General features: G+C 49.4%; 1 protein-coding gene across 3 annotated transcripts; it reads left to right on the top strand.

The window, feature by feature from the left end:
* The first annotated feature begins 1,015 nt into the window (after nucleotides 1-1,015).
* On the top strand, nucleotides 1,016-25,758 carry LOC122096283 (integrin alpha-D-like). 3 transcript variants are annotated; one of them, XM_042666798.1, is made up of 30 exons: nucleotides 1,016-1,045; nucleotides 3,290-3,395; nucleotides 4,042-4,145; nucleotides 4,288-4,358; nucleotides 4,468-4,582; nucleotides 7,383-7,513; nucleotides 9,345-9,490; nucleotides 11,000-11,153; nucleotides 11,252-11,402; nucleotides 12,129-12,202; nucleotides 13,726-13,855; nucleotides 13,934-14,076; nucleotides 14,214-14,354; nucleotides 14,439-14,648; nucleotides 15,704-15,834; nucleotides 15,945-16,102; nucleotides 18,036-18,190; nucleotides 18,450-18,578; nucleotides 19,462-19,535; nucleotides 20,020-20,161; nucleotides 21,365-21,478; nucleotides 21,584-21,663; nucleotides 21,758-21,841; nucleotides 23,075-23,153; nucleotides 23,282-23,389; nucleotides 23,553-23,630; nucleotides 24,074-24,187; nucleotides 24,305-24,406; nucleotides 24,668-24,778; nucleotides 25,502-25,758. In XM_042666798.1, the coding sequence occupies exons 1-30, from the start codon at nucleotides 1,030-1,032 to the stop codon at nucleotides 25,616-25,618; spliced, it is 3,468 nt and encodes a 1,155-aa protein (XP_042522732.1). In that variant the 5' UTR covers nucleotides 1,016-1,029; the 3' UTR covers nucleotides 25,619-25,758. The 3 variants fall into 3 exon arrangements, with proteins under 3 accessions (XP_042522732.1, XP_042522731.1, XP_042522734.1); XM_042666797.1 differs by having other exon boundaries at nucleotides 21,362-21,478; XM_042666800.1 differs by lacking the exons at nucleotides 1,016-1,045; nucleotides 3,290-3,395; nucleotides 4,042-4,145; nucleotides 4,288-4,358; nucleotides 4,468-4,582 and adding an exon at nucleotides 2,084-2,106 and having other exon boundaries at nucleotides 21,362-21,478.
* The last annotated feature ends 987 nt before the right edge of the window (nucleotides 25,759-26,745 follow it).

The following is a 26,745-nucleotide window of genomic DNA, read 5'->3' as shown; positions in this document are numbered from 1 at the left end:
ATTAAGCACACACACACACACACACACACACACACACACACACACACAGAGCCAGAGTGGAATGCTAACCTTAAACAAAAAAAGCTCAGGGTCAGCACCCAAGAACTGCATTCAATCCTCAGGCCCGGCATTAAAAAAAATAAAGACTTTGTGGTTCCAAACCCAGAGAGAAGTTCACAGAGGCACAGAATGGTTGGCCACATGCCTCCTGTACAGAGAATGAAGGTTGCTGCTCATTTGCCTACATGAAGCCTCTAAGAGGAGCCTCAAATTCTACCCTGGGCTGAATTCCCTTCAAGAGCATCATTGGTTTATCCAAATTAATTTTTGTAATCCATTAAATTTTAACACTGTTCGGAAAACTTTTTTTTTTGGCGGTCATGCGGCTTGAACTCTGGGCCTGAGCACTATCCCTCAGCTCTTCAGCTCAAGGTGAGCACTCTACCACTTGAGCTACAGCGCCACTTCTGGTTTTCTGGTGGTTTATTGGAGAAAAGAGTTTCACGGACTTTCCTGCCTGGGCTGGCTTTGAACTGCAATCTTCAGATCTCAGCCTCCTGACTAGCTAGGATACAGGTGTGAATCACGAGCACCCCACTAGGAAAACTTTTTTTTTTTTTTTTTTTTGCTGGTCCTGGGGCTTGAACTCAGGGCGTGGGTGCTGTCCATTAGTTGTTGTTGTTGTTGTTTTCCTGCTCAAGGCTGCTGTTCTACCACTTGAAGCACACCTCCACTTCCAGGCTTTCCTGGTTAATTGAAGATAAGAGTCTCATGGATTTTCCTGCCAGGACTGGCTTTGAACCTTGATCCTCAAATTTCAGCCTCCTGAGTAGCTAGGATCATAGGCATGAACTACTGGTGCCCAACCTCCAGCGTGTTCTGATTTACCCAAGCCTTCTTCCTCACTGAGCCCCGCCTCCTGCCTGGTGAGTCATTATTTTACCCTCCTACCCCCAGCCCCGGGGAGCCTAAGCACCCCTCCACTTCCCTCCAATGTGCTACTCCATGATGGCCTTACCCTTGGGAGTTATGGTCCTCCTGGGCGGTGAGTGGAATTCCAGGGCTGGGAAGAAGCTGGGGGGAATGTGTGTGTGGAGGGGGGAGGGGGCTCTGTCTGATGGGTTAGCTGTTGGGAGTCTCAGGAGCAGCTGAAGGCAGAGTCTGGCTTGAGATGAAGAATGGCTTGGAAATTTGGGGTGCTGTGACCCAAACACAGGTGAGGGGAGATGGGCTCTGTGGGGATGAACTGTTTCTCCAAATGCCAGGGTTTTCCAGGGCTTCTCTCCCTCTTTTCACAGAGGCCCTGGTGTGGGTGCTGTGTGTGTGAGAAATGGGCTCAGGCAACTCCCTAGGAGGGAAAGACTATACATTCCAACCAAGGAGGGAGAAAAGTTAGATACCCCTTTCTGGGCTGTGATTTATCCCCGCTAGGTAAAGCACCCCCATTGTGATCCAGAGAATAGTCCAGAATCTGAAAATTCTGTCAAGACCATATTCATGTATCACTTAAGAATCAGATTGTGCTGGGTGCTGGTGGCTCATACCTGTCATCCCTAGATACTCAGGAGGCTGAGATCTGAGGATTGTAGTTCAAAGCCAACCTGGGCAGGAAAGTCTGTGAAACTCTTATCTCCAATTAACCATCAAAAAGCCAGAAATGGAGCTCAAGTGGTAGCGTGCTAGTCTTGAGTGAAAAAGCTCAAGGACAGTGCCCAGCCCCTGATTTCAAGCTCTAGGACTGGCATAAAGAAAAAAAAGAGGAAATGAGGACATCCATAATTGAAAACAGTTAATTGCAGATTCTCCGCCATTGTCCTCTTTGTTTGAGGATTCCTTCCCCATATTCTCACCAGCATTTGTATTTCTTTTTCTTTTTCTTTCTGCCAGTCCTGGGCTTGAAATCAGGGTCTGAGCGCTGTACCTGAGCCTCTTTGTGTTCATGGCTAGCACTCTACCAGTTCAGTCAGAACACCACTTCTGGCTTTTTTTTTTTTTTTTTTTTTTCTGAGTATTTATTGGAGATGAGAGTTTCACGGACTTTCCTGTCCAGGCTGACTTCAAACCATGATCCTTAGATCTCAGCCTCCTGAGCAGCTAGGATTACAGGTGTGAGCCACTGCACCTTGCTTATTATTTGTTTTCTTGATGATGGCCATTCTGACTTGGATTAGATAAAATCTCAGTGTAGTTTTGATTTGAATTCTCTCTCTTTTTTTGTCAGTCATGGGGCTTGAACTCAGGGTGTGGGTGCTGTCCCTGAGCTCCTTTGCTCTAGGCTAACACACTACCACATTGAGCCACAGCTCTAGTTTTGGTTTTCTGGTGGTTAATTGGAAAAAAAAATCTCATGGATTTTTTCTGCCTGGGCTGGCTTTGAACTCCAATCCTCAGATCTCAGCTTCCTGAGTAGCTAGGATTACAGACAAGAGCTACTTTTGCTTGGTGTGTCTATTGTGTTTATTTTTCTTGCCTTAGTGCTTTAGCTAGGAATTCTAGCACTTTTGAATAAGAGTGGAGAGAGCAGATGCCCTTGTCTTTATTCACTGGAGAAAAGTCCGTGAGACTCTTCTCTCCAATAAACTCTGGGCCTGGGTGATGTCCCTCAGCTCTTCAGCTCAAGGCTAGTGCTCTCCCACTTGAGCCACAGTGCCATTTCCAGTTTTGTGAGTGGTTTATTGGAGAGAAGAGTCTCACGGATTTTTCTGTCCAGGCTAGCTTTGAACCTCAATCCTCAGCTCTCAGCCTCCTGAGTAGCTAGAATTACAGGCGTGAGCCACAAGTGCTTGGCTATGTGTTACATTTATTGACTTTTGTATGTTGAACTATCCTTGCATTCCTGGAAGGAAGCTCATCAGAGTGTAAGATATTGTTAATATATTACTGAATCTATTGTCCAAGTATTGGGAGAAAATTATTGGGAGTTCCTCCCCCCATGCTTTTTTTTCTTCATTTTTTGTTGTTGTTGTTATGTGCTTACCTGGTTTTGATATTATGATAATACTGGCTACACAGAATGAGTTTGGTAGTTTTCTTTCCTTTTGTGTTTTATGGAATAGTTTGAAGATCATTGGTGTTAGTTTCTTTCTGAAGGTAAGATGGAATTCAGTAGTGAGGTGTCTGATTGTTTTGGGGGGAAGAAGATGGATGGGAACATCATTAAGTACAGTGGCAGGAGAGGGCTTGGCTGTCCCAGGCAGATGAGAACCCAAGCTAGAGGACCAAAAAGCCAGGGACCAGAAAGGATGGAGTTTCTCAAATCACCTCCAACTCTCATTTCTTTATTTTGCAGCCCTGGCTTCTTGTCATGGATTTAACCTGGATGTGAAGGAACCCATAGTGTTCAGAGATGATGAAGCCAGCTTTGGGCAGACCGTGGTGCAGTTTGGTGGATCTCGGTAGGCCCATGCTTGTTCCTTCACTTACCCCTGTAGGGTCTGTGGCGAGGGAGCTACTGGTGGTACCCCAAGAGGTGTCCTGGGGGAAAGATAGCCAGGCTGAGAAGTCTTTCCCTGTCTCTTTTGAGGTCCCTGACATTACCACATATCATTAAAGATCCCAGGAAGGACCACAAAACCATAGGGAAGACCCAGCCTTGAAAGGGAGGTCTTGTCCCTGCCCTTCAGAAGGGGTGGCATCTTGGCAGGTAACCTGAGGAGTTGCACAGCTGCAGGAAATAGTTCCGTTTAACTTCAGGTGAATGTTTCCTGGTGGTTCAGAATGACAGCATCTCAGAAACACCACATGCATACCCATGAATAGGCAGTGTCAATTATGGTTTCAAATATACCTATTTGGAGAGTAAAGATTTTTTTCAAAAGACCAGAAGTTTGATAAACCCTAACATATACATTTATGTACCTATGCTGGAAATCAAAGCCCAGTATGGTCCTTGGCACATGCGGGTGAAATTCTAGCCTTGAACAGGAAGGCCAGCACTTCCTTTGTCTTGCTTCCTTATTGCAAGATGAGAAAAAAACCTTAGCCCCAAAGCAGCCATATTCCCAGCCCCCCTTCATCTGTGTGTCACAATTGTTTCTCCAGATTGGTGGTGGGAGCTCCCTTGCAGGTGATGGCGGTCAACCAAACGGGACAGTTGTACGACTGTGTGCCAGCCACTGGCACGTGCCAACCCATCTTGCTGCAGAGTGAGTAATGTGGTCTAGGTCTTGGGTTCCTTTGCTGTCCCAGATTCCCCCCCCCCCCACAGCTACCAGCAAGACTCTCCCCCGCTGCCCTGCAAGGTGGTTGTGCCATTGAGTGCAAGCGTGTGTATCTACCCTCTCTCAGTACCCCCAGGGTTCGTGAACATGTCCTTGGGTTTTTCCTTGGCCACTTCCATTGACCAATCCCAGGTGCTGGTGAGTTGCCTGGGTTACACGAGGGATATTTAGGGCACAGCAGGGGCTGGAATAGGCCTGGGGGAGGAGGAGGAGATGCACTGCCCCTCCTCCCTTGCTCTGTTCCCAGGCCTGTGGCCCAACGGTGCATAGAACTTGTGAGGAGAACACATATGCAAAAGGCTCTTGTCTCCTGCTGAACTCCCGCTTGCAGATCACCAGGACATTTCCAGATGCGCTCCCAGGTAGGTCCCTGGGAGACAGAGACTCTCTAGGGAACGCACACTAGCCTTCTTTTCATCACTTTGGTTCTTGTTCCCTTCCTGGAGTACTGGTTGTGGTTATGCAGCTTCAGCCAGACCTCAGGCCCTGCATGGTCTGGCCTGGTGAGGAGGCCAGAGCTCTCTGCTAGCTGAAGGATGAATGTCTTGTTGGGCAGAGAAGAGCCTGGGTAATAGTTTAGGGGAGAGAGGGGCATGAGGGTCTCACAGTTGCCAACACTCATAAGGATACTTCATGAGCTTTTGAGGAAATTCAGCCTTCGATGGCGTGGACCTGGAGAAAGAAGGCTGAATGGACAAGGAGACCATTCCCAACAGCTCAACAGCCAAGCTCTGGGCTAACTCTCTCACCTTTCATGGAGTGGCAAATTGTGATGCCCAGTTACCTCAGTGTTGATGCCTTCCATTGAAAATTTGGCCTGGGGTCGCTGCAGTGGCATCACTCAGAGGCACTCTGCATAATGGGGGTGCTCAAGTTCAAGTGCTCCTTGTCCATGGGCAATGGTTTTTTCATTAGTAAAATGGGGATTCATAATTGTAATGGTCAAAGAGATGAAAGGATGGAATGTATATAAAGTGCTTAGAGCCTTGCCTGTCAAGTGACACGGGCTGGTTCTTATGACTGAACTTCCAGCTGAGGGGTGTGAATTTGGACAGAGAAGCTGCAGACAAACTGCTCGTGTGCTGGCTGTAAGGGGATCCCATGTACTAGGTGTGAGGGGTCATAAAAAGAGACGCTGGCAGGCTGCAACATCCTGGGTTCAATCCCCAGTACCACAAAAAGAAAAGATAAACAAAAATACAGTTAAAAGAAAAGGACATGCTAGGGACTCCACAGGATGCTGACCAAGAACAATGCCTTAGACCAGAGAGACTATGAAACCAGGCAGAAAGGGCTCTTAGTCAAAGTGGGAGTAGCAGAAGAAATATCCCCAGACTTTATCATGACTGCAGAGTGTCTACAGCAAATAGAGAGAATAGAGGAGGAGAAAGCAGGAAGGCCCAGGGTTCTTGGGAGAATCAATGTCCAGTGTGAGGTATCTGTCTTGACAAGGCAGGTGATATGACATTCAGACATGAGCTAGTAAACGTCTTCTCTGCAACTGACAATGTGAAGTGAACCTAGGAGTGTGAATCAGGTGAATCAGGTGATGCAGGTATGGGGACAGGTTGGAAAAATTGGGTGCTCTGAACATAAGCTAAGCACCGGGAACTGCTAGGTGCCTGGTGGCCTTCACCTCATTGCAGCCTCCTGGTGTTGCTGTGGGGTGGGAAGGATGATTCCATCCATCAGATGAGGAAACTGAAGCTCAGAGAGACCAGGGCCCATTGATAGACACAGCATCCGGAGCTTGAGCCAACCTTGCCTACTTGTCTTAGTCCTTTTAAAAAAATACTCAGCTCCATGCTGTTGGAAGCCCACTGGATGTAACAAAAAGAACAGGGAATGAGAATAGACGTTGTGAGAGGACTTGCCACACACGTGGGCTGATGGAGGAGGGTGGTGATTTCATGATACAGCAGGAAAAGTGTTCACTAAGGGATGCAGGTGCCAGTGGCTCATGCCTATAATTCTAGCTACTCAGGAGGCTCGGACCTAGGACTGACTGTGGTTCAGGGCCCAGTCCAGGCAGGAAAATCCTCAAGACTTGGTCTCCAAAATAACCAATAAAAAGTCATGTTGGGAAATGAACTCCAGGAAATGGAAACAAGAGCTTTGTTTTTGCTTTTGTTTGTTTTCCTTTCTTTGTGTCATTTTTGTTCATTCATCTGTCTTTGGGAGGGGAAGGGGAAGGGCACAGAAATGGAGGGACAAAGGGTGAACAAATGCAGCAGTGTTACTCACTGGACATTATATTGAAAATGAACTGTACAACTTGTGGGTGGGAAGAACTGGGCGAGATTGAGGGAAGGGGTGACATTATCCAGAAAGAAATATACTCATTACCTGACCTATGTAACTGTACCCCTTCTGTATATCACCTTTATCACAAAAGAAAAGTTGTGCTGGAGGTGTGGTTCACATGGTAGAGCACCAGCCAAGCAAGCAGGCAAGCTGAGCAGGTATTAGGCCTGAGTTTACACCCAGTACCAAAAGGGGATTTATGTAGGTTTGATTTAGGCCATGGTTTTTGCTATTCCTGTTGCTGCTGTGGTTGGTGGTGGTCATGGGGCTTGAACTCAGGCCTAGGTGCTGTTCCTAAGCTTTTTTTTGCTCAAGGCTATTGCTTTCTCCCACTTAAGTCAACGCTCCAATTTCACCTTTTCGCTGTTGAGCTGAAGATCAGAGTCTCATAGACTTTCCTGTACAAACTGACTTAGAACTTGGATCCTCAGATCTCAACCTCCTGAGTAGTTAGGATTACAGGCCTGAGTTACCAGGGCCTGGTTTACACATTACTAGTTTGATCCTTGCAACAATCCAATGCAGTAGGCCCTACTGCCTTCATTTTACACAAGGGAAACCTGAAGCCTGGAGAAATTAAATCTCTTGCCCAAATTCACCAACCAGTGAGTGGCAGAACTGTTCTAAGTCAAGCACTTTGTTAAACTGTCTCCTGTGAGCTCTCTGAACCCTGTAACAGTTAGTTTCTTAAGTATTCGTTGACAGAATGAGCTGGGAGCCCATTTGGCCTCGTCCTCTACTTCCTCCTTTCTTGTTCCGGGACATGGGGGAGAGTGGGAGTTCCTCAGAGCACTGGAGGCGAATGACACCTCCAGGCTGCCATCCATGCGTCCCCATCGCCTTCACCCTCCACTGCAGACTGTCCACACAACGAGATGGACATTGTCTTCCTGATCGATGGCTCTGGCAGCATAGAGCCCAGTGACTTTAGCCAGATGAAAGACTTTGTCAGAGCTGTGATGGACCAGTTCCAGGGTACCAGCACCATGGTGAGTGCCAGGCTCAAGGCTTGGGAGTGGGGCAGACGTGGGAGGGGCTTGGCCCATGATAGGCTGGAGCTCAAAGTTGAGAGCTCAGGGCGGGGCGCAGGGTGGGGCCAGTCTGACCCCTGACCTAGGAGCTTCTCACAAGGCATTTCTTGTGTCTCCATATGTCACCTGCTGTTTGAAAACATTGAAAGGATTTTAAATTAATTTTGCTATGAAGTCTCAGAGTAACTCAGTCAAGTGAATGATTTCTTTCTTTTTGTTGTGTGGGTGGCAAGTCCAGGATTTGAACTCAGGGCTTCACTCTTGCTAGGCAACTACTCTGCCAGATGAGGCATATTATGTTTCTTCATATTTTCTATATAATAGGGACTTTAAAAAAAAACTGGGGGTTGGGAAGGTGGCTCAGTGGTAGAGTGCTCGCCTTGCATGCATGAGGCCATGGGTTTGATTCCTCAGCACCACATAAGCAGAAAAAGCCGGAAGTGGTGCTGTGGCTCAAGTGGTAGAGCACTAGCCTTGAGCTGAAGAGCTGAAAGACAGTGCCCAGGCCCAGAGTTCAGGCCCCATGACTAATAAACAACAACAACAACAATAACAAACAAAACTGTTGCTGGGAGTTGAGGCTCACATCTATAGTCCTAGCCACTTAGGAGGCTGCAATCTGAGGATTGAGGGTTGAAACCAGCACAGGAGGTTGGAGGCATGGTTCAGGTGGTAAAGCACTCACAAATGAGTGAAAAGTGTCAGGTACTGAGTTTGAGTCCCAGTCTTGGACAGCAAAACAAAACAAAAAACCTAAAGAAAAAAATTGGCCCAAGCAGGAACATCTGTGAGACTCGTCTCTAGTTAATCAGGAAAAGAGCTGGAAGTGGAGCTGTGGCTCAAGTGATAGAGCACCAGCCTTGAGCAGAAAAAAAGATGCATTTTTATTACTGTGTATCAATTTTACAAAGTAACTTATTACGATCAAACCCATGTCACTCATGTATACACATAACATGATTATATTCACCCCCTTTATTGCCTTTATTATTTCTTCACCCCTTTTGCTCCTTCACATGTTTATTGTCCTCCCTTTTACTTTTGCAAATTCAGGACATTTACCTTATTATTTTCCAGCAACTAACGCATATGCGTATGCAAATTCTTGGGAAGTAAGGAAGTGACACAACTTGATTTCATGTTGCACAGACCCTTGGTTTGTTCCCTAGTCCTGAATAATAGTAGCAATAATAATAATAATTATAATTATAATTATAATAATAAGGGGCTGAGAAGGTGGCTCAGTGGTAGAGTGCTTGCCTTGCATGCATGAGGTCATGGGCTCAATTCCTCAGCACCACATAAGCAGAAAAAAAAAAGCCGGAAGTGCGCGCTGTGGCTCAAGTGGTAGAGCGCTAGCGTTGAGCTGAAGAGCTGAGGGACAGCGCCCAGGCCCAGAGTTCAGGCCCCATGACCGGACCAAAAAAAATAATAAAAGTTGTAGTAGTAGTACACTTTCAAAAGCTAGACAGGATGGTTCCTGCCTGTAATCCTAGTTCACTAGGAGGGTGAGATTAGGAGGATCCAAGTTCAATGCCAGTCTGGACAAAAACAGTTTCAAAGATGCTTGTTTCTCCCAATCAAAAGTTAGGCCTGATGGCATGTACCTGTCATCCCAGCTAAGTGGGAAAACAGAAATAGGATTGCAGTCTGGGCTAGCCCAGGCAAAAAAAGTGAGATCTTGTGTGAAAAATAATGAAAGCAAAAAGGACTGGCACTTGCTCAGCAGCTTGCAAAAACAAACACAAAACCCTGTCGAGTGCCAGGCCCTCCCTCTTGGCCCTTCCAGTTCTCTCTGATGCAGTACTCCAACATCCTGAAGACCCACTTCACCTTCACGAAATTCCGCACCAGCTTGAGCCCTCAGAGCCTGGTGGACCCCATTGCACAGTTGAGTGGCCTGACGTTCACAGCCACGGGCATCCTCAAAGTGGTGTAAGTTCTCCTCCTCTCATACCACTGCTCCACCTTCTTCTTCCCCCACCCCCTTCTCAGGGAGGCAGGAGAATGCTTAAAGGGGCTGAGTGTGGTATAGCATGCCTGGAATCCCAGCTACATGGATCTAGACATGGGAGGGCTATGGTCTGATGCTGACCTCCCCCTTTTTGCCTGAGACCTTATCTGAAAAACAAAACAAAACAAAAAAAGGGGGAAGGGGCTGAAAGTGTGGCTCAAGTGGTGAAGCAGTTGCCCAGCAAGCACATGACTCTGAGTTCAAATCACAATACCATCAAAAAAAAAAAAAAGGGAAATAAAAGATGAGGGCTAAGGAGGAGGGTGGGGAAGGTCTTTCATATTGGGCAGTTAGAAAGCTTCCAGTATTATATTTGTACTCGGTGTTGGTAGCTTATACCTGTAATCCTAGCTACTTGGGAGGCTGAGATCTGAGGATCATGGTTCAAAACCAGCCTGGGAAGGAAGGTCTGTGAGACTCTGATCTCCAGTTGACCACCAAAAAGCTGGAAGTGGAGCTATGGCTCAAGTAGTAGAGGGCTAGCCTTGCACACACACATTAGTGTTGTATTTATTATGTTGTTAGTATGTGTGTTGGAGTTTATAGGGCTAGATGAACATACTGATACGTTGTAGCCCATTGTTACAGCTATCATTTAATTAATGCTCTCCTGGAAGCCTGCCACAGACACATAGTGTCTAATCTTCCAAATAACTGGATACCATTTGGTTCAATTATCTCCTGTTGCTTAACACTCCCTTGCCAAATTTAGTAGTTTAAACAACTGTTGTCATTTTTGCATAGTCCCAGGGTGGGACTGGTGAGCCCTGCTGTTCTTACACAAGACACTGGGTCTCCAGGGCAGGACACTGAGTCCTTGATCCATCTGTCTGGAATCTGTGAAGAGCTGGCTAGCAGGGCTCAGCGGGGATGGCTGGGCCTGTGTCTCAGTAACTGAAGATGGTGGAACCATTTTCTTTTCATCCTCCTCCTCCTCTTCCTCCTATTGCTCCTCCTCCTCCTCCTCCTTCTCCTCCTCCTCTTCCTTCTTCTCCCCTTCCCCCTCCCACCTTCCCCCTCCTTTTTTTCCTTCCTTCTCTTCCTCTTCCTTCTCTTCCCTCCCCCTCTCCCCCTTACCCTCCTTTTTCTTCCTCCTCCTCCTCTTTCTTCCTCTCCCCTTCCCCCTCCTTTTTCTTCCTTCCTTCTCTTCCTCTTCCTTCTCCTCTTCCCTCCCCTTCTCCCCTCCTTTTTCTTCCTCCTTCTGTTTTTAAAACTCAAGATCTTATGCTTGCCAGGCAGGTATTCCACCCCTGAGCCCCCCCCCCCCCCAGCTCTCAGACTCAATCATTTTCTTTATGGGGCTGATAGAGTCTGGCCCATCCTGGTAGCAGAACGTCCTGACTTCTCAGGGGAGTTCCCAGCGATGGCAACGAAGGCCTTGCAGAGTGCATTGTATCTGAGTGGCATCCTTTCCCTTTCTCCCCTGGCAGGAAGGAGTTATTTCACAGCAAGAATGGGGCTCGTGAAAGTGCCAAGAAGATCCTCATTGTCATCACAGATGGACAGAAGTACAGAGACCCTCTGGACTACCATGATGTCATTCCCCAGGCAGAGGAAGCGGGCATTACCCGCTACGCCATCGGGGTATGGGCCTCTTCCTCATGGCTCTTCCTGACTTGGCTCACACCTAGGCCGGTGAGGGACTGGGCCATCTTTCTCCCTCGGCCATCTTTCTACTGCAGGTGGGGGACGCCTTCCAGGATCCCAGTGCCCGGCAGGAGCTGGACACCATCAGCTCAGCACCCCCTCAGGACCATGTGATCAAAGTGGGCAACTTCTCGGCACTCAGAAGCATCCAGAAGCAGCTACAGGAGAAGATCTTTGCAGTAGAGGGTAAATGGGAAGGATTACCTTTTTTTTTTTGTAGGTCCTGCGGCTTGAACTCTGGGCCTGGGCTCTGTCTCTGCGCTCTTCAGCTCAAGGCGAGCGCTCTACTGCTTGAGCCACAGAGCCACTTCTGGTTTTCTGGTGGTTTATTGGAAATAAGAGTCTGATAGACCTTCCTGCCCAGGCTGGCTTTGAACCACAATCCTCAGATCTCAGACTCCTGAGTAGCTAGCATTAGAGGCGTGAGCCACCAACGCCCAGCAGGATTACCTTTTAAAGGATCTCTATCCAATTGTCCCCTGGAGCTCTGACAGTCCATTCTTTTTCTTTGCTTTGCTTTATTTTCACTTATTTTATTTTATTTTGAGGTAGGTGGTCCTGGGGCTTGAACTCAGGGCCTAGACATTGTCAGTTACCTTTTTCTACTTGTGGCTAGCATCCTACCACTTGAGCCACATCTCCACTTCCAGCTTTTTGGTGGTTCCTTGGGAAATAAGAGTCTCACACCGACTTTCTGCCCTGGCTGGTTTCAAACCACCATCTTTAGATCTCAGCCTCCTGAGGTGTTAAGATCACAGGCATGAGCCACCAGTGTCCAGCTTAGTCCATCTTTTTCAAAAGTCACCCAAACATCATTCCTCAGAACCTGCCCTGTCCCCTGTGTTTTCTCTCTACTCTGTGCCTTCAGGGTCTCCTGGCGCTGGAGAGCCTAACTGATCAGTTTCCTCACAGGAACCAGGTCGAGAAGGAGCAGCAACTTTCACCACGAGATGTCTCAAGAAGGCTTCAGCTCAGTATTCACAGCGGTGAGTGCATGACCACCAGGCCAGGAGATGGAGTTGGGTCCCCCTTCCTTGTCTGATTAGGGAGACGTACCAGGTGGGATTTTAGGTGCTGGGGTGGGGGGTAGAATAGAGAAGACTCGGGCTCCTCTCTCATGGAATATGTGTTCTAGTGGATGGAGGCCATAAACAGTAGAAATTCAGAGTGTATTGAGTGTTGGAATATATATGGCTAGATGATGAGAAGGAGCCAGGAAAAGGGGGAAGGGGAATCTAAGGAAAGATTTGCTCTAAATAGAGGAGAAAGCAAATGCAAAGATCCTGAGGCAGAAATAAGGTTACTATGCTAAAGATAAAGAAGGGCTGGCATGGTGGGATCAGAGGAAGGAGAGGGCTGGGCAGTGGAAGGGTCTGGGTCACACCGTTTAGACAGATGACAAGGCTGGGCTTAAAGCAGATGGAGGCTCAAGATATCCAGAGTGATTTGCTTCAAAATAACTGAAGAATCGGAAGGAGTGAGGCACGCTAGACATGAATTGATCACTGAAGTTAGATCATGGACCCTTGGCTATTTACCAGAGATTTCCTTCCTTCCTTTCCCTCCCTCCCTCCCTCCCTCCCCCCCTCCCTCCCTCTCTCCCTCCCTCCCTTCCTTCCTTCCTTCCTTCCTTCCTTCCTTCCTTCCTTCCTTTCTTCCTTCCTTCCTTCCTTCCTTCCTTCCTTCCTTCCTTCCTTCCTTCCTTCCTTCCTTCCTTCCTTCCTTCCTTCCTTCCTTCCTTCCATCCTTCCTGTCTCTGTCTGAATCTCCCTCTCTTTCTCTGTCTTGGTCACTCTCTCTTTCCTTTGCTTATTTCTAAGTTCTATGCAATCAAATAGAGCAACAAACAAAGCGTGCATAGGAGAAAATAAATAAGTATGCCTCTCTGAGGATGGTGGGGAGTCGCCTCACAGAGGGGTGACTTTGAAGTTGACCCTTCCTTCCAGAGCGGCACCAAGTGCAGAAGGGGGCAATGGGAGGTTGGGCTGAAGTCTAGATGTCATGGTAGGAACTGAGCCATGTTCTTCCATCATTGCTGCCCTTTCTTGTGGGTTTGAGGAAGCCCATAGTTTCCAGGAAGGAAAAGGCAGAAGAGATGCCAGCAGGACAGGCAGGGTGCAGAGGAGAGGGGGAGAGAGGATGGACCCAGGATGCACCCAGGGATGCTAAGAGTCAAGGTTTGGAGGAAGAATGAAGCCTAGAGAAAAGAAAAGTCAACATGATGAGAGGTGCTGGGTGCTGGTGACTCACACCTGTAATCCCAGCTACTTGGGAGGCTGAGCTCTGAGGCTCGAGGTTCAAAGCCAGCCAAAGCAGGAAAGCCCATGAGACTCACAGCTCCAATTAACCAGCAAAAGCCACAAGTGGGCCTGTGGCTCAAATGGTAGAACATCTCCTTGAATGAAAACACACAACACACACAATCACACAATCATGAGAGATGCTGGAGACCTGGCCTGTTGGGGACAGGCTTGGGTTTGGGCTCAGTTCTAGAATCCTTTCCTCCCAGGATGGACCGGTTCTGGGAGCTGTGGGGAGCTTTGGCTGGTCTGGGGGCGCCTTCCTGTACCCCCCTAGTGGGGCCCCCACCTTCATCAGCAAGTCTCAGAAGAGTGTGGACATGAGAGACTCCTACCTAGGTGAGGAAGGCCCCGGGGGGAGGGGGGGCTGCTGGGAAGTGGGGGAGACGCCTTGGAGCTGAGGCCCGGTCCCCTCAGGTTACTCCATGGAGCTGGCCCTGTGGAAGGGGACACGGAGTCTGGTCATGGGGGCCCCTCGGCACCAGCACACGGGGAAGGTTGTCATGTTCACCCAGGAAGTGGGGCAATGGCGGCCAAATGCTGAGGTCCCCGGGACCCAGGTGGGTGTGGGTGAGATGGGGGGGTGGACCTCAAGGGGGGGATGTGGCTGGGTAGAGAAGGGGATGGGGTTTGGGGCTCATGAGGGAGAGGCTGGGGGGGGGTGGTCACGCAGGTGAGCTCAGGCTCTGCCCTCCAGATTGGCTCCTACTTTGGGGCCTCCCTGTGCTCCTTGGACGTCAGCAGAGATGGCAACACCGACCTGATCCTCATTGGGGCCCCGCATTACTATGAGCAGACGCGAGGGGGCCAGGTGTCCGTGTGCCCCATGCCCAGGGGGGTGAGTGGCACATGGGGCCCGGGCAGGGTGGGGGCTGGAGGGGGGGAGGGCCTGGGTTGTGCTGACACTGGTTTCATTGTGCAGAGGGCTCGGTGGCGGTGTGGGTCTGTTCTCCATGGGGAGCAGGGCCATCCCTGGGGCCGCTTTGGGGCGGCCCTGACAGTGCTGGGGGACGTGAACGGGGACAAGCTGACAGACGTGGCCATTGGAGCTCCAGGAGAGCAGGAGAACCGGGGTGCCGTCTACATATTTCACGGGACCTCCGGCCTGGACTTGGGCCCTGTACACAGCCAGGTAAGGCCCTATCTGCAGCTCTTACCCTGTCACTGAACGCAGCCTCCTGTACTTTATTTCCGGAAATTTCCCCAGACTCGGATAGGCACAAAGCTTCTGCTTTCTCCTTTGGTTCCAAAGGTCCTTGAATGTTTTGTGCACATTAAAGAAGTGGGTAAAGAGTTGATGTAGAGAGGTCAGACCCCACATTTCATCCCTGGCTGTGGCAGCCATGATTAGACATGTGCCAGAGACTGACTTTGCCTCGTTCAGCTCATTCCTTATTATGAGACATAGAACTGATCAAACTGGATGCATAGGCTGTGTGTGAAAACCACCATAGCAAGTGCTCTGATCCTAAAATACTTATGAGCAAGCAAGCCCAGCAAATGAACAAGTGACTCTATTATATTCCTATCATTGTTCCTTCCCTCCCTTCCTCCCCCCTCCCTCCCTCCCTTCCTCCCTCCCTCCCTTCCTTCCTCCCTCCCTCCCTCCCTCCCTCCCTCCCTCCCTCCCTCCCTTCCTTCCTTCCTTCCTTCCTTCCTTCCTTCCTTCCTTCCTTCCTTCCTTCCTTCCTTCCTCCCTTCCTTCTTGCCTTCCTTCCTTCCTTCCTTCCTTCCTGCTTTCCTCCCTTCTGATGGCAATGGGTCTTGAATCAGGACTTCCTGCTCTCACTTGGCTTTTTTGTTCAAGGCTCTACCATATGAGACACAGTTCCACTTCCAATTCTTTGCTGGATGATTGAAGATAAGAGTCCTTCTGACTTTTCTATTCAGCTGTCTTTGAGCTGAGATCCTCAGATCTCAACCTCCTGAGTAGCTAGGATTGCTGAATGAACCACTAGTACCTGGCTTTTCTTTCTTTATTAATCTACTGTGTCATGGGGAGTGGGACCATGAGGTGGATGGGAGGGTCCCCCCGAAGTTCCCCTGCTGTTTCTCTGACTTTCTTGTACCCCATGGCTCTTTCCCAATGTCTCTATCCATACCTGCATTCCCTGCAACCTCTTTTCAAACCTTTCTTCTCAATGCATTATGGTCCTGACTTCCACATTTCTTACCCTCTCTGGCCAGAGGATCCCTGGCTCCCAGTTCTCCTCCAAGCTCCAGTATTTTGGGCAGTCACTAAGTGGAGGTCAGGACCTCAACCAAGATGGACTGGTGGACCTGGCCGTTGGGGCCCAAGGACACGCCGTGCTGCTCAGGTGACATTTCCCCACACTCCACCCTTGCCGGCCTCCTGTCTGCCTCACCAGCGCTCTGCCCACCCTTGTACTCCCAGTGGCCTTCCACAGCCTCTGTCTATATCCTTCAGGAGTCTACCCGTGCTGAAAGTCGGGGTATCCATGCAGTTTGCCCCTGTGGAGGTGGCGAAGGCTGTGTATCAGTGCTGGGAAGAGATGTTCCCCTCTCTGGAAGCTGGGGAGGTTACGATTTGTCTCACTATCCACAAGGGCTCATTTGACCACTTAGGTGAGTTCCCTCCCTGAGGCTGGACCTCACCTCTTGAGAGGACCCCTCCAAGTCCATCCTCAAGAAAGAGTGGACCCCACTTCTCCTGCCCCAGCCACAGTCTTCCTCCAACACAGCACCTGCCCTCCAACCTCCACCAAAGAAAAGGGATTCAGCCCGGCCCTAGTGGCTCCTGCCTGTCATCCTAGCTACTCAGGAGGCTGTGATCTGACTATCTCCCTTCAAAGCTAGCCTGGGCAGGAAAGTCCATGAGAGTCTTACCTCTAATTAACCAGCAAAAATGACAGAAGTGGAGCTATAAAAGTGGCAAAGTGCCAGCCTTGAGCAGAAAAATGTAGGGACAGTGCCCAGGCCCCGAGTTCAAGCAAAAGAGGTTGGGGGAGAAAGAAAGTAGAAAGAGAGAGACACAGAGAGAGAGAGAGAGGAGATGCTGAGTGGTTCTCCTCTCCTTTTTTTTTTTTTTTTTTTGGTGGGCTGTGGGACTTGAACTCTGGGCCTGGGTGCTGTCCCTCATCTCTTCAGCTCAAAGCTAGTACTCTATCCTTGAGCCACAGCCCCACTTCTGGTTTTCTGAGTGGTTTATTGGAGATAAGAGTCTCAGAATTTCCTGCCCGGGCTGGCTTTGAGCCTCGATCCTCAGATTTCAGCCTAGGATTACAGGCATGAGCCACTGGTGCCCGGCTCCTCTGTCTCTTCTTATACCTCCCACTCTGTGTCCACAGGGGAACTGTGGCTCTACAATGCAAATCTAGACTCCTTGCCTGCTCCTTTACTAAATGGCTCCCCTTACATTTGGAACGACCCAAACCCTTTCCCACAGTGCATCTGCACTTTGACCTCTGGATATCTTCTTTCTCCCTCCCTTGATATATTTCTGCATGTATGCTAGTCTCCCTGTTCTTGATCTCTCCAGTCTGAAATGTTCTCCTCTTCCTATTCTTCCTCCTCATCCTAGTTGGCCAAGACTGCATTAGCATTCCTAGAAGACCCTACCCTGTAACTGGGGCTTGAACTAAGGGCCTAAGTGCTTTCCCTGGACTGTTTTGTTCAAGGCTAATGCTCTACCACTTGAGTCACTGTTTCACTTCCAGATTTCTTGACATTTAATTGGAGGTAAGGCTTTCCTGCCCAGACTGCTTTGAACCTCAATCCTCAGATCTCAGCCTCTTGAGTAGCTAGGATTACAAGGGTGAGCCATTGACACCTGCTTACCCTGCAAGTTCCTGAGGGCAGGGAACAAGGGACACATTTTTCTATCTTCTCCACGTGTATTCCCAACAGTGTAGATCCTAGCTCTTTGGATGTGCATAGCAAATCTTTATTGCATGATCAAGTGAGACTTAACAACTTTTGTTTGTCATGAGGTTTGAACTCAGGACCTGGGCACTGTCCTTGAGCTATTTTGCTCAAGGCTAGTGCACTACCATTTTGAGCCACAGCTCTACTTCCTGTTTTTCTGGTGGTTAATTGGAGAGAAGGGTCTTACAGAGCTGTGTGCTGGTGGCTCATGCCTGAAATCCTAGATACTCAGGAGGTTGAGATCTGAGGATCCCGGTTCAAAGCCAGCCCAGGCAGGAAAGTCCATGAGACTCGTATCTCCAATTAACCACCAGAAAACTGGAAGTAGCTCTCTGGCTCAAGTGGTAGAGTGCTTGCGTTGAGCTGAAGAGCTGAGTGACAGTGCCCTGGCCCAGAATTCAAGCCCCATGACTGACCAAAAGAGAGAGAGAGAGAGAGAGAGAGAGAGAGAGAGAGAGAGAGAGAGAGAGAGAGAGAGAGAATTTCCTGTTCAGACTTTGAGATCCTCATATCTCAGCCTTCTGAGTAGATGAGATTACAGGTGTGAGCCATCAGCTTTATATGATCAAATTAAAGCAAACAGCATTCTAGATTCACTCTACCTTCCTACTTTGCATTCCTCCTTCTACCATAGATGCTATCCAGAGCTCTATCAGATATGATCTGGCATTGGATCCAGGCCGTCTGATTCCTCGTGCCATTTTTCATGAGACCAAGAACTGGACTTTGAGTCGGAGGAAGATCCTGGGGCTTGGGAATCACTGTGAAAGTGTGAAGCTGCTTCTGCTAGTGAGGACTTTGGGTTTTGGGAAAGGGGAGAGAGTGGAGGAAACGGAGGCTAGCTTGTAGAATCCCTGCTCCCTGTTCTCTGCCAGGTGAAGTGGGCAGAGTGAAAATCCGGGGGCTGGAGAGAGGAAAGCTGGGGGGGGATGAGGTGGGGGCAGAAAGGAGAAAACCCTGGCCACATAGTTTGGGTGTGTGGTAGAGGAGATGGTCTGGAAATGGAGAATAAGGTTAATGTGTTCAGGGAAACCTATTGTCCCCCCAGGACTGTGTGGAGGATGCAGGGAGCCCCATCATCTTGCACCTTAACTTCTCCCTGTTGGAAGAACCTAGCTCATTCTGGAATCTTCGCCCTGTGCTGGCTATGGACTCACAAGACCTCTTCACTGCTTCTGTAAGTCTTTCAATGATGTCCCACAGATGTGAACCCTTCTATTGGGTCCCCAGGGGCTTAAGAGCCCATCATCAATCCCGGTTGCCTGGCAACCAAGACCCAGCCTAGCTTGGAACCTTGCCCACCTCCATCTCTGCTCACTTTCCCCAACATAAAGCCTCTACCTCACGTTCTAGATCCTTCCATACTTTCCTCAGGCCTACCTCTGAGCTTCTACAGGAAGGGGGTATCTTGGCTTGTCTTCATCTATATTTGTGGTACAACAGTCACATCTAATTCACCTGTAGTGGTCATGTTTCTCCAAATTGCCACTCAGGCCAAAGCTCTGTCCAATCCTGGAGTTTCATTGCATCTGCTACCTATTGTTCCGCTAGGAACTAGATTTGGCATGACTCAACTTTATTCTATTTGAAGCTAAGGATCTTACCTACTGGAGTGAGAATTCAGAGCCTCATCCTTGCTAGCCAAATGCTCTATCCACTTGAGCCACACCACCAGGCCTTTTTGCTTCATTGTTCCAATAGAGTTTTGCTTTTGCCCCACATCCAGTCTCAGGCTGTTTCTTACCTATATCTCCCCACCCCTGGAGCTGAGATGATAGGTAACCACCACCACATCTGGCTGGCTTGCTTGTTGAGAAGGGAGTCTCACTAACGTTTTTGCTTGGGCTAGCCTTGAACTTCCATCCTTCCAGTCGCTGCCTCCGGTGTCTTATCTATCTTTTCTCTTCCAACCTGCAACTCTCACCTCATGCATGGCCAGTTTCTAGCTGAGTGCTGGGTGCAGAGTCTCGGGGATCAGCCATGGGGATACATGCTCTTAAGGAGGGGAGGGGAGAAAGATGGAGAGCTGGGATGAGAAGATCGCATCTGTTTTGCTGCAGCTACCTTTTGAGAAGACCTGTGGCCAAGACCACCTCTGTGAAGGCGACCTGAGGGTCAACTTCAGCTTCTCAGGGTAATAACTCTCTCTTCTTTCATATCCAGATGTGGGGTCCCTCATTCACAAAGGATGAGACTGTGTGTGACTCTCCTTGGCCTTCTAGCATGATTGTGTGTGTATGTGTGCACGTGTGTGCTGGCTTGGACTCAGGGCCTGGGCACTGTCTCTGAGCTTCTTTTCTGCTCAAGGCTAGTGCTCTACCACTTGAGCCGGAGCTCTACATCAGCTTTTTTTTTGGTGAGTCTCACAGCTGGGGGGGGGGGGGGGGGGAGAGGGGGGATGCTTCCTTTCCAAGCTGACTTCAAACTGTGATCCTCAGATCTCAGCCTCCTGAGTAGCTAGGATTACAGGCGTGAGCCAGCTGGCTCAATGGTTTTGACCATTGTCAAATGTCAGCACAGGGTTCAGAGCTCCTGTCATCCTGCTCTTGATCCAGAGGCAGCATGACGTCACTCAGTGTCCAGTGACATCATACTGCCTGTCCTGTGCTTCCCCTCAGCCTGCAGACTCTGATAGTGGGGAGCTTCCCCGAGCTCAGCCTCACGGTGACTGTGTGGAATGAAGGAGAGGATTCTTATGAAACAGTGATCACTTTCTACTACCCAGCAGGGCTGGCCTATCGGCGGGCATCAGGAATACAGGTAAACAAACACTTTGGGCTTTAATTGGCTCCAGGCCTTGTATTGGTGCATTTACTGTTACCAGAATACCACTGACTGAGAGAGTTAGGAAGAAAGAAGGTTTACTTTGGCTCACTATTTTGGAGGTACAAGGTCAAGGGTCTGCATCTGGTCCTCACCTTCTTGCTGGCAGAGTCTCAAAGCTGACCAGAGACAAAAAAGTACACATGTGGGGCTGGGAAGGTGGCTTAGTGGTAGAGCACTTGCTTTGCATGCTTGAGGCCCTGGGTTCGATTCCTCAGCACCACATAAGAAAAAAGCCAGAAGTGGCGCTGTGGCTCAAGTGGTAGAGCGCTAGCCTTGAGCTGAAGAGCTGAGGGACAGCGCCCAGGCCCAGAGTTCAGGCCCCACGACCGGAACTCCCCCCCAAAAAAGAAAAGTACACATGTTAATTTGGTCTCTCTTCTTCCTATAAATCCACCAGGCAATACTTCATACTGTACAGAGTGAGGTAGGGATCCAATCTCTTTCTCTCTCTTTTTTCTTGTTCTCTTTTTTCTTTGTGATATAGTTCAGTTTTCCCAGAACCATTTAATGAAAATCTTCCTCTCTCCTACTGCTCTGCTTTCAACTCTTATTTTTATTTTATTCATTTCTATTTTATTATTTTTAAAAATGGAGGGTGGGGTCAGTTGTGGGTCTTGAACTCAGGGCCTGTGTGCTGTCCCTGAGCTTTTTCGTTCTACCACTTTGAGACACAGTGCTGCTTCCAGTTTTCTGGTGGTTAATTTGAGATAAGAAGCTCGTGGACTTTCCTGTCTTGGCTGGTGAACTGTGATCCTCAGATTTCAGCCTCCTGAATAGCTAGGATTACAGGCATGAGCTATGAGCTACCTACCAGTGCCCAGCTTTTGAGTCATGGTGGTGGTGGTGGTGGTGGTGGTGGTGGTGTGTGTGTGTGTGTGTGTGTGTGAATACTGGGGCTTGAATTCAGGGCCTGGGGCTCCCCTTGGCTTTTTTACTCATGGCTGGATCTCCACCACTGGAACCACGCTTCTAGTTCTGGCTTTTTGGCTGGTTAAGAGTCTTGCAGATGTATCTACCTGGACTGGTTTTGAACCTTGATCCTCAGATCTCAGCCTCCTGATCAGCTTCAATTATAGGCTTGCCACAGCTCTTAGATAAACATGCAGATAACCTTTTTATAACCTCCTTTATCAGAAGGAACCTCATCATCGCCCATTGCGCCTGGCATGTGAGGAAAAGCCCACCCAGAATGAGAGCCTGAGGAGCAGCAGCTGTAACATCAACCACCCCATCTTTCGAGAAGGTGCTAAGGTCAGTGCTGCCCAAGTCCTCACTCTTCTCCCTTGTCCCAACCCATCCCTTCTCTCACTCCTTTAAGACCTTCCCTATCCCCACTCTTTCTCTTTCTTCTCTCAGGGCACCTTTAAAATCACATTTGACGTCTCTTATGAGGCCACTCTGGGAGACAGATTGCTTGTGAGGGCCAATGCAAGCAGGTGAGCATGGGCCAGCTGTGATGTGTTGCTCACTCTCCCATCTAATGCCTGCAGCATGGGTCTCCTGAACATTCCCTCTTCTCTTCTTTTCCAGCAAGAACAATAAGCCTGCAACCAATAATACCTCCTTCCAGCTGGAGCTCCCTGTGAAATACACGGTGTACACAGTGATCAGCAGGTGCTTCATCCTGGCCCACCCCTTGGGGTCTCTGATCTTCCTCCAGGCCCACCTTGCTCTTCTGATGCTAGACAGTGAACTCAAGTTTGTTTTACTGTAATGAAGGACCTGAGGCAGGAAGCTTATGAAGAAAAGAGGCTCATGTAGTTCATGGTTTTGGAGACAGGAGTCATAGTGCAGAATCTTTCCAGAGCCCCCCTTGGTGACATTATCTTATGATAGAGGACAACATAGTGGTGGGAATAAGTGCCATCAGAGAGTGAGATCACACAGGGAGACAGGAAGCTGGAGGAGCAAGGGGCGGGGCTGGCCTTGCAGTTTCTCACTAGGCTCCACCTTTTAAAGGTCCCACCACCTCCCAACATCACCACACCAAACAGCCAAGCTCCCATCACACCACTCCTTGGAGAACAAACTCAAACCATGTCCAAACTATAATAGTATCAAAACCGTCCCTGTTTCCTCCCATGGGATTGCTTACAGGCACAACTAGCTAGATATTTTACACCATGCTCTGATGGAACTATATAATTATTGCTGCTTCTCTGGTCTGCTGGTGGGACACACACACACACACACACACACACACACACACATGTGCACACATGCACGCATGTGTGCATGCATGTGCGCATGCGCACACATGCCTGTCACAGTATACATGTCCTTCCTCCCCTTCCTTAAAACTTTAGGCTTCTTTTAACATGTGTCCAACCTTTTCCCCTGGGCTCAGCAGGAATATATGAATGCAAAGCTACTAGATTGAGATGGAGGCTCTTCTCTGCACTCAGAACTGTGGATCTTGTGCCTGACAGGCTATTATGGTCTGTTATGGAACAGAGGGGGAGGAAAGCATGGAGGAAGGAAGAAGTGTGAGAAACTGCTGCGGAAGGTTCCTAAGAGCCCCGGGCCAAGGCAGGCGACTGGAGAGACAGGCCCTATAGGAAAATATCTAAACACGATTAGAAATAAGGTTTAAGCTGGGCCTTTGAGTGAAAATTCCTAGAAGTGGAGTAGGGACAGTTCAGGCAGACAAAAGAGATCAAGCAAAGACCCAGGGGTAGAGAAGAGGGAGGAGTAGGTATGTCTTGAAGAGCTGATCGTTCCACTAGGGGTGGGAGGGGGGAAGGTGCTAAAGTATTGGGGGACCACTGCTATTTCCTTGGGACATAGGTGAAGCCCTCACTGGAGATGGTCTCAGGATTATTTTTTACCAACTCGCCTTCTCTCTAGGCAGGAAGACTCCACTAAGTATTTCAATTTTTCATCTCTGGATAAGAAGAGCAGGAAAGAGGCCAAACATGGATATCGTGTAAGAGGCTAGGGATTATTCATGTCTGCCTCAAGTCAAGCTGGAGACAGAGGCCCGTGGGTAGGAAAGAAGAGAGGCTTGGGATTGGGCTGGGGATGGCAGTCATGGTTGGTCTTGATGGTCTGCAGGTGACTAACTTGAGCCAGCGAGATCTGGCCATCAGCGTCACCTTCCGGGTTCCCGTCCTGCTGAACAGTGTGGCTGTCTGGGAAGTGGCTGTGAAGGCCCCTGCACAGGTGTCTGCTCCTTCCCCCGATCCAGCATCTCATCCTGTGGTGCTGCCCTGACTCCTGTCAGGGGCTTGGGTATTCTTGTGTAGTTAAGAATTGTTCTCTGCTTGTCTATCTCTCCCCCCCCACCCTCAATCTATCTCTCTCCCCGCTCCCTCTCTCTCCCCAGAGTCTCCCCTGTGTGTCAGAGAGGCAACTTCCTCAACATCCTGACTTCTTGACTCAGATTGCAACAAATTCTGTACTCGTAAGAATGACCCCAAGGACCCAGGCCACATTAGGACATTCGGAGGGGTGGGGATGTGGGGCAGGGGAGGCCAGGCACTGGTGGCTCATGCTTGTAATCCTAGCTACTCAGGAGGTTGAGATCTAAGGATCATGGTTGGAAGCCAGCTTGGACAGGAAAGCCTGTGAGACTCTTAATCTCCAATGAACCACCAGAAAACTGCAAGTGGCACTGTAGCTCAAAGTGGTAGAGTGCTAGCTTTGAGTGAAAAAGCTTCAGAGACAGCATCCAGGCCCTGGGTTCAAGCCTCACAACCGACAAAACAAAACAAAAAAAACCTTCTGGATTTTCAGCATTACGCAATCATCTTGTGATTGTTCACCAGTTTCCCTACTGGAATCGGCAGCCTTTATTGTTCTGTGCCAGATCCTCCCTCTGGTCCACCATGGCTTCTCTGTCTCCAGGACTGCTCCATTGCGGAGTGTGTGACGTTCCGTTGTGACATCCCTTCCTTCGGCATCCAGGAGGAGCTGGACTTTGTCCTGCAGGGCAACCTCAGCTTTGACTGGGTCAGCCAGGTGTGTACACCTCGGCCCTGATCCATGCAGGACCATCCTCAAGTCAGGACGGTCCTGGAGCTCCCTGCTTGGTCCCCCAACATCCAGTTCCCCAGCTCCCCTCTCCCCCCTTGGCAGACATTGCAGAAGAAGGTGTTGGTCATGTCGGTGGCTGAGATCACGTTTGACACGTCTGTGTATTCCCAGCTCCCAGGACAGGAGGCGTTTTTGAAGGCCCAGGTAGTTAGTGCCTCTGTGGTGGGCAATGCCCAGGCTGGAGAGGGGCTCCTGCTGTGTGGTGCTGATTGGGGGATTCTCAGACCCAGAGGTAGGAGGTGGGAGGCGGGCACCTGGCAGGACAGTTGTCCCTATATGGATGAATGCTTTTGCATCTCAGCCCTGGAGCAGGCCCTGGAAGGAGAGGAAGGGAGGGGCCTAAAGGCTGGGCACTTGGGGAAGCTGAGCTGTCAAGAGGTCTGATGTTTTTGGCTTTCAACTCAGATGGAGACAGTGCTAGAAGAAGTTAAGGTCTACCATCCCATGTTCCTCATGGTGGGCAGCTCCGTGGGTGGGCTGCTGCTACTGGCCCTCATCACAGCTGCCCTGTACAAGGTGAGTGTTTTAGCCCACTCCCAACCCCAGCCCTGCCACAAGCAGGAGAGGAGAGGCGGAGGACACCATCTATGATGTCAGGCAGGCTGAAGTACCCCCAGTTTTCATTTTCTGCCAGTGCTGGCACTTAAACTCAGAGCCTGGATACTTCCACTTGAGCCATTTCCGGCTTTGTGGTGGCTCACTGGAGATAAGAGTCTCACAGACTTTTCTGCCCACATTGGCTTCACACCCTGATCCTTAGTCCTCAGCTTCCTAAGTAGCTAAGATTATAGGCGTGAGCCACTGAAGCTGGCTAAAGCATGTATTTGCCTCTTTTACTTCCAACTTAATGCTCAGCAAGTTACTTGATTTCTCTCTGAATCGATTTCTCTTTTTTGAAGGGGCAAATAAGAATTACTGTGTTGAGGATTTAGCTAAGTGGAAGAGCAGTTGCCTGGCAAATGCAAGGCCTTGAGTTTGGTCCTCAGCTGTGGCAAAACAAACTTCAAAGATGGGCTGAAACGTGACAGCAACTCAGTCAAGGAAACCTGCCTGTCTATGGAAGTTCTGCTTTTCTCTTTTTAGGGATTGAGGGTATAACTATTGTACCATGCATGACACACAGTAGGTCTCAGTGAACATTCTGATGACACACTAAGCTAGTGCAGTTCCCTCCCCTTCCTCTCCTTTAGCATCTTCCTGCTCTCTTACCCTACATTTCTCCTTGACTTCCTTTCATAGTTTGGTTTCTTCAGACGTCATTACAAAGAAATGCTGGATGTCAAGACAGAAGACTCAGCCTCATGCACTGGAGAGGATGTTAGTTGTGAGGAGGCCCCAAATCTGCCTTCTTCCTGATGGTCTATTTTCCTGTTTATCTCTACCTCTGGGGCTGGTCTTTTTCTCTCCCTTTGAATCTACTTCTATTGAGAACAACTTTTTCATAGATCTGGACTGGTGTGAACAATCTCTCAGGGGCTAGGCCCCATGCTCAAGGAGTTAAACGATTGCTGTGTTTGTGTCTGTGAGTCAGACTTCCTCAGTGACGAGACGTGTATGTCAGTATAGGTGTTCATATGTGATAGAACTGTCACACAACGCTTTACAACACATTTTCCTTGTCTGGAACAGCTTGAACACAGGGATCCGAGCACTGCTCTAGGAAAGAGTTGGAGGAATCTACTTATGGGTTGGAAGAAAGTAAGAAAAGTCCTCTCACTTTCTCATACTTGGGGCTAAAGCACATCTTTTCTTGCTGATGCAGTAAGTGGGGGGGGGGGAGAGATCAAAGAAGTGTATGTGTGTGTAGGGGGTGAATGTGAATGATGTAGCACACCAGTCCTAGGATGTGAACAGAATACCCAGAGCTCATTTGAACTAGTGCCCTCCCCCGACCCCTCATCTTTTTCTTATGCCAGTACTGGGGCTTGGGTGCTGTCCCTTAGCTTTTCCATGCAAAGCTAGTGCTCTGCCGCTTGAGCCACAGCTGCACTTCTGGCTTTTTTGCTGGTTAAGTGCAAATAAGTTTCACAGACGTTTCTGTCTGGGCTGGCTTTGAAGCTAGATCCTCAGGTCTAGTCTCCTTCTTGAGTAGCTGGGTTTACGGGCATGAGCCACTGGCGCCCAGATTAAATGAGGCTCCCAGAAGCCAGGCAGGAGAACCAGGCTTTTAGAAAAGAGCTGGTGATTTCCAAACTAATAGAGTCATAGGTATAGGCCTATGAAGTCTTGCTACTTCTCTGGAGGAGGACTCTGAGATTTCTCAGGAACTGACAGGCTTAAGTGACTCAGCGTCGGTGAAAGCCCAGGGGAGAGTCCATTGTTAACCGAGGGAGCCAGGCCCGCCCACCGGCCGGGGGTCCGCCCCTCCACATCCCCGCCTGGAGGAGACGGGCTCGGTGCCCCCGCCCCGCGCGCATGCGCCGCGCGCATGCGCCGCTCCGCGCCGGGCCCCGCCCGACCCCTGGGAGGCGCCAGAGCGCACG

The sequence above is a fragment of the Dipodomys spectabilis genome, unplaced genomic scaffold, assembly GCF_019054845.1.
Source record: "Dipodomys spectabilis isolate Male_0828 unplaced genomic scaffold, ASM1905484v1 ptg000366l, whole genome shotgun sequence".
NCBI lineage: Eukaryota > Metazoa > Chordata > Mammalia > Rodentia > Heteromyidae > Dipodomys > Dipodomys spectabilis.
The sequence above is the reverse complement of the archived record's forward strand: the minus strand, read 5'-3'. Positions and strand labels throughout refer to the sequence as shown.

Excerpts from the sequence above, each read along its gene's own strand:
- LOC122096283 (XM_042666797.1), top strand. Across the intron at positions 3,396-4,041 it reads GTGCAGTTTGGTGGATCTCG|ATTGGTGGTGGGAGCTCCCT; the intron begins GTAGGCCCATGC and ends TTGTTTCTCCAG. Across the intron at positions 23,154-23,281 it reads AGGCCAAACATGGATATCGT|GTGACTAACTTGAGCCAGCG; the intron begins GTAAGAGGCTAG and ends GATGGTCTGCAG.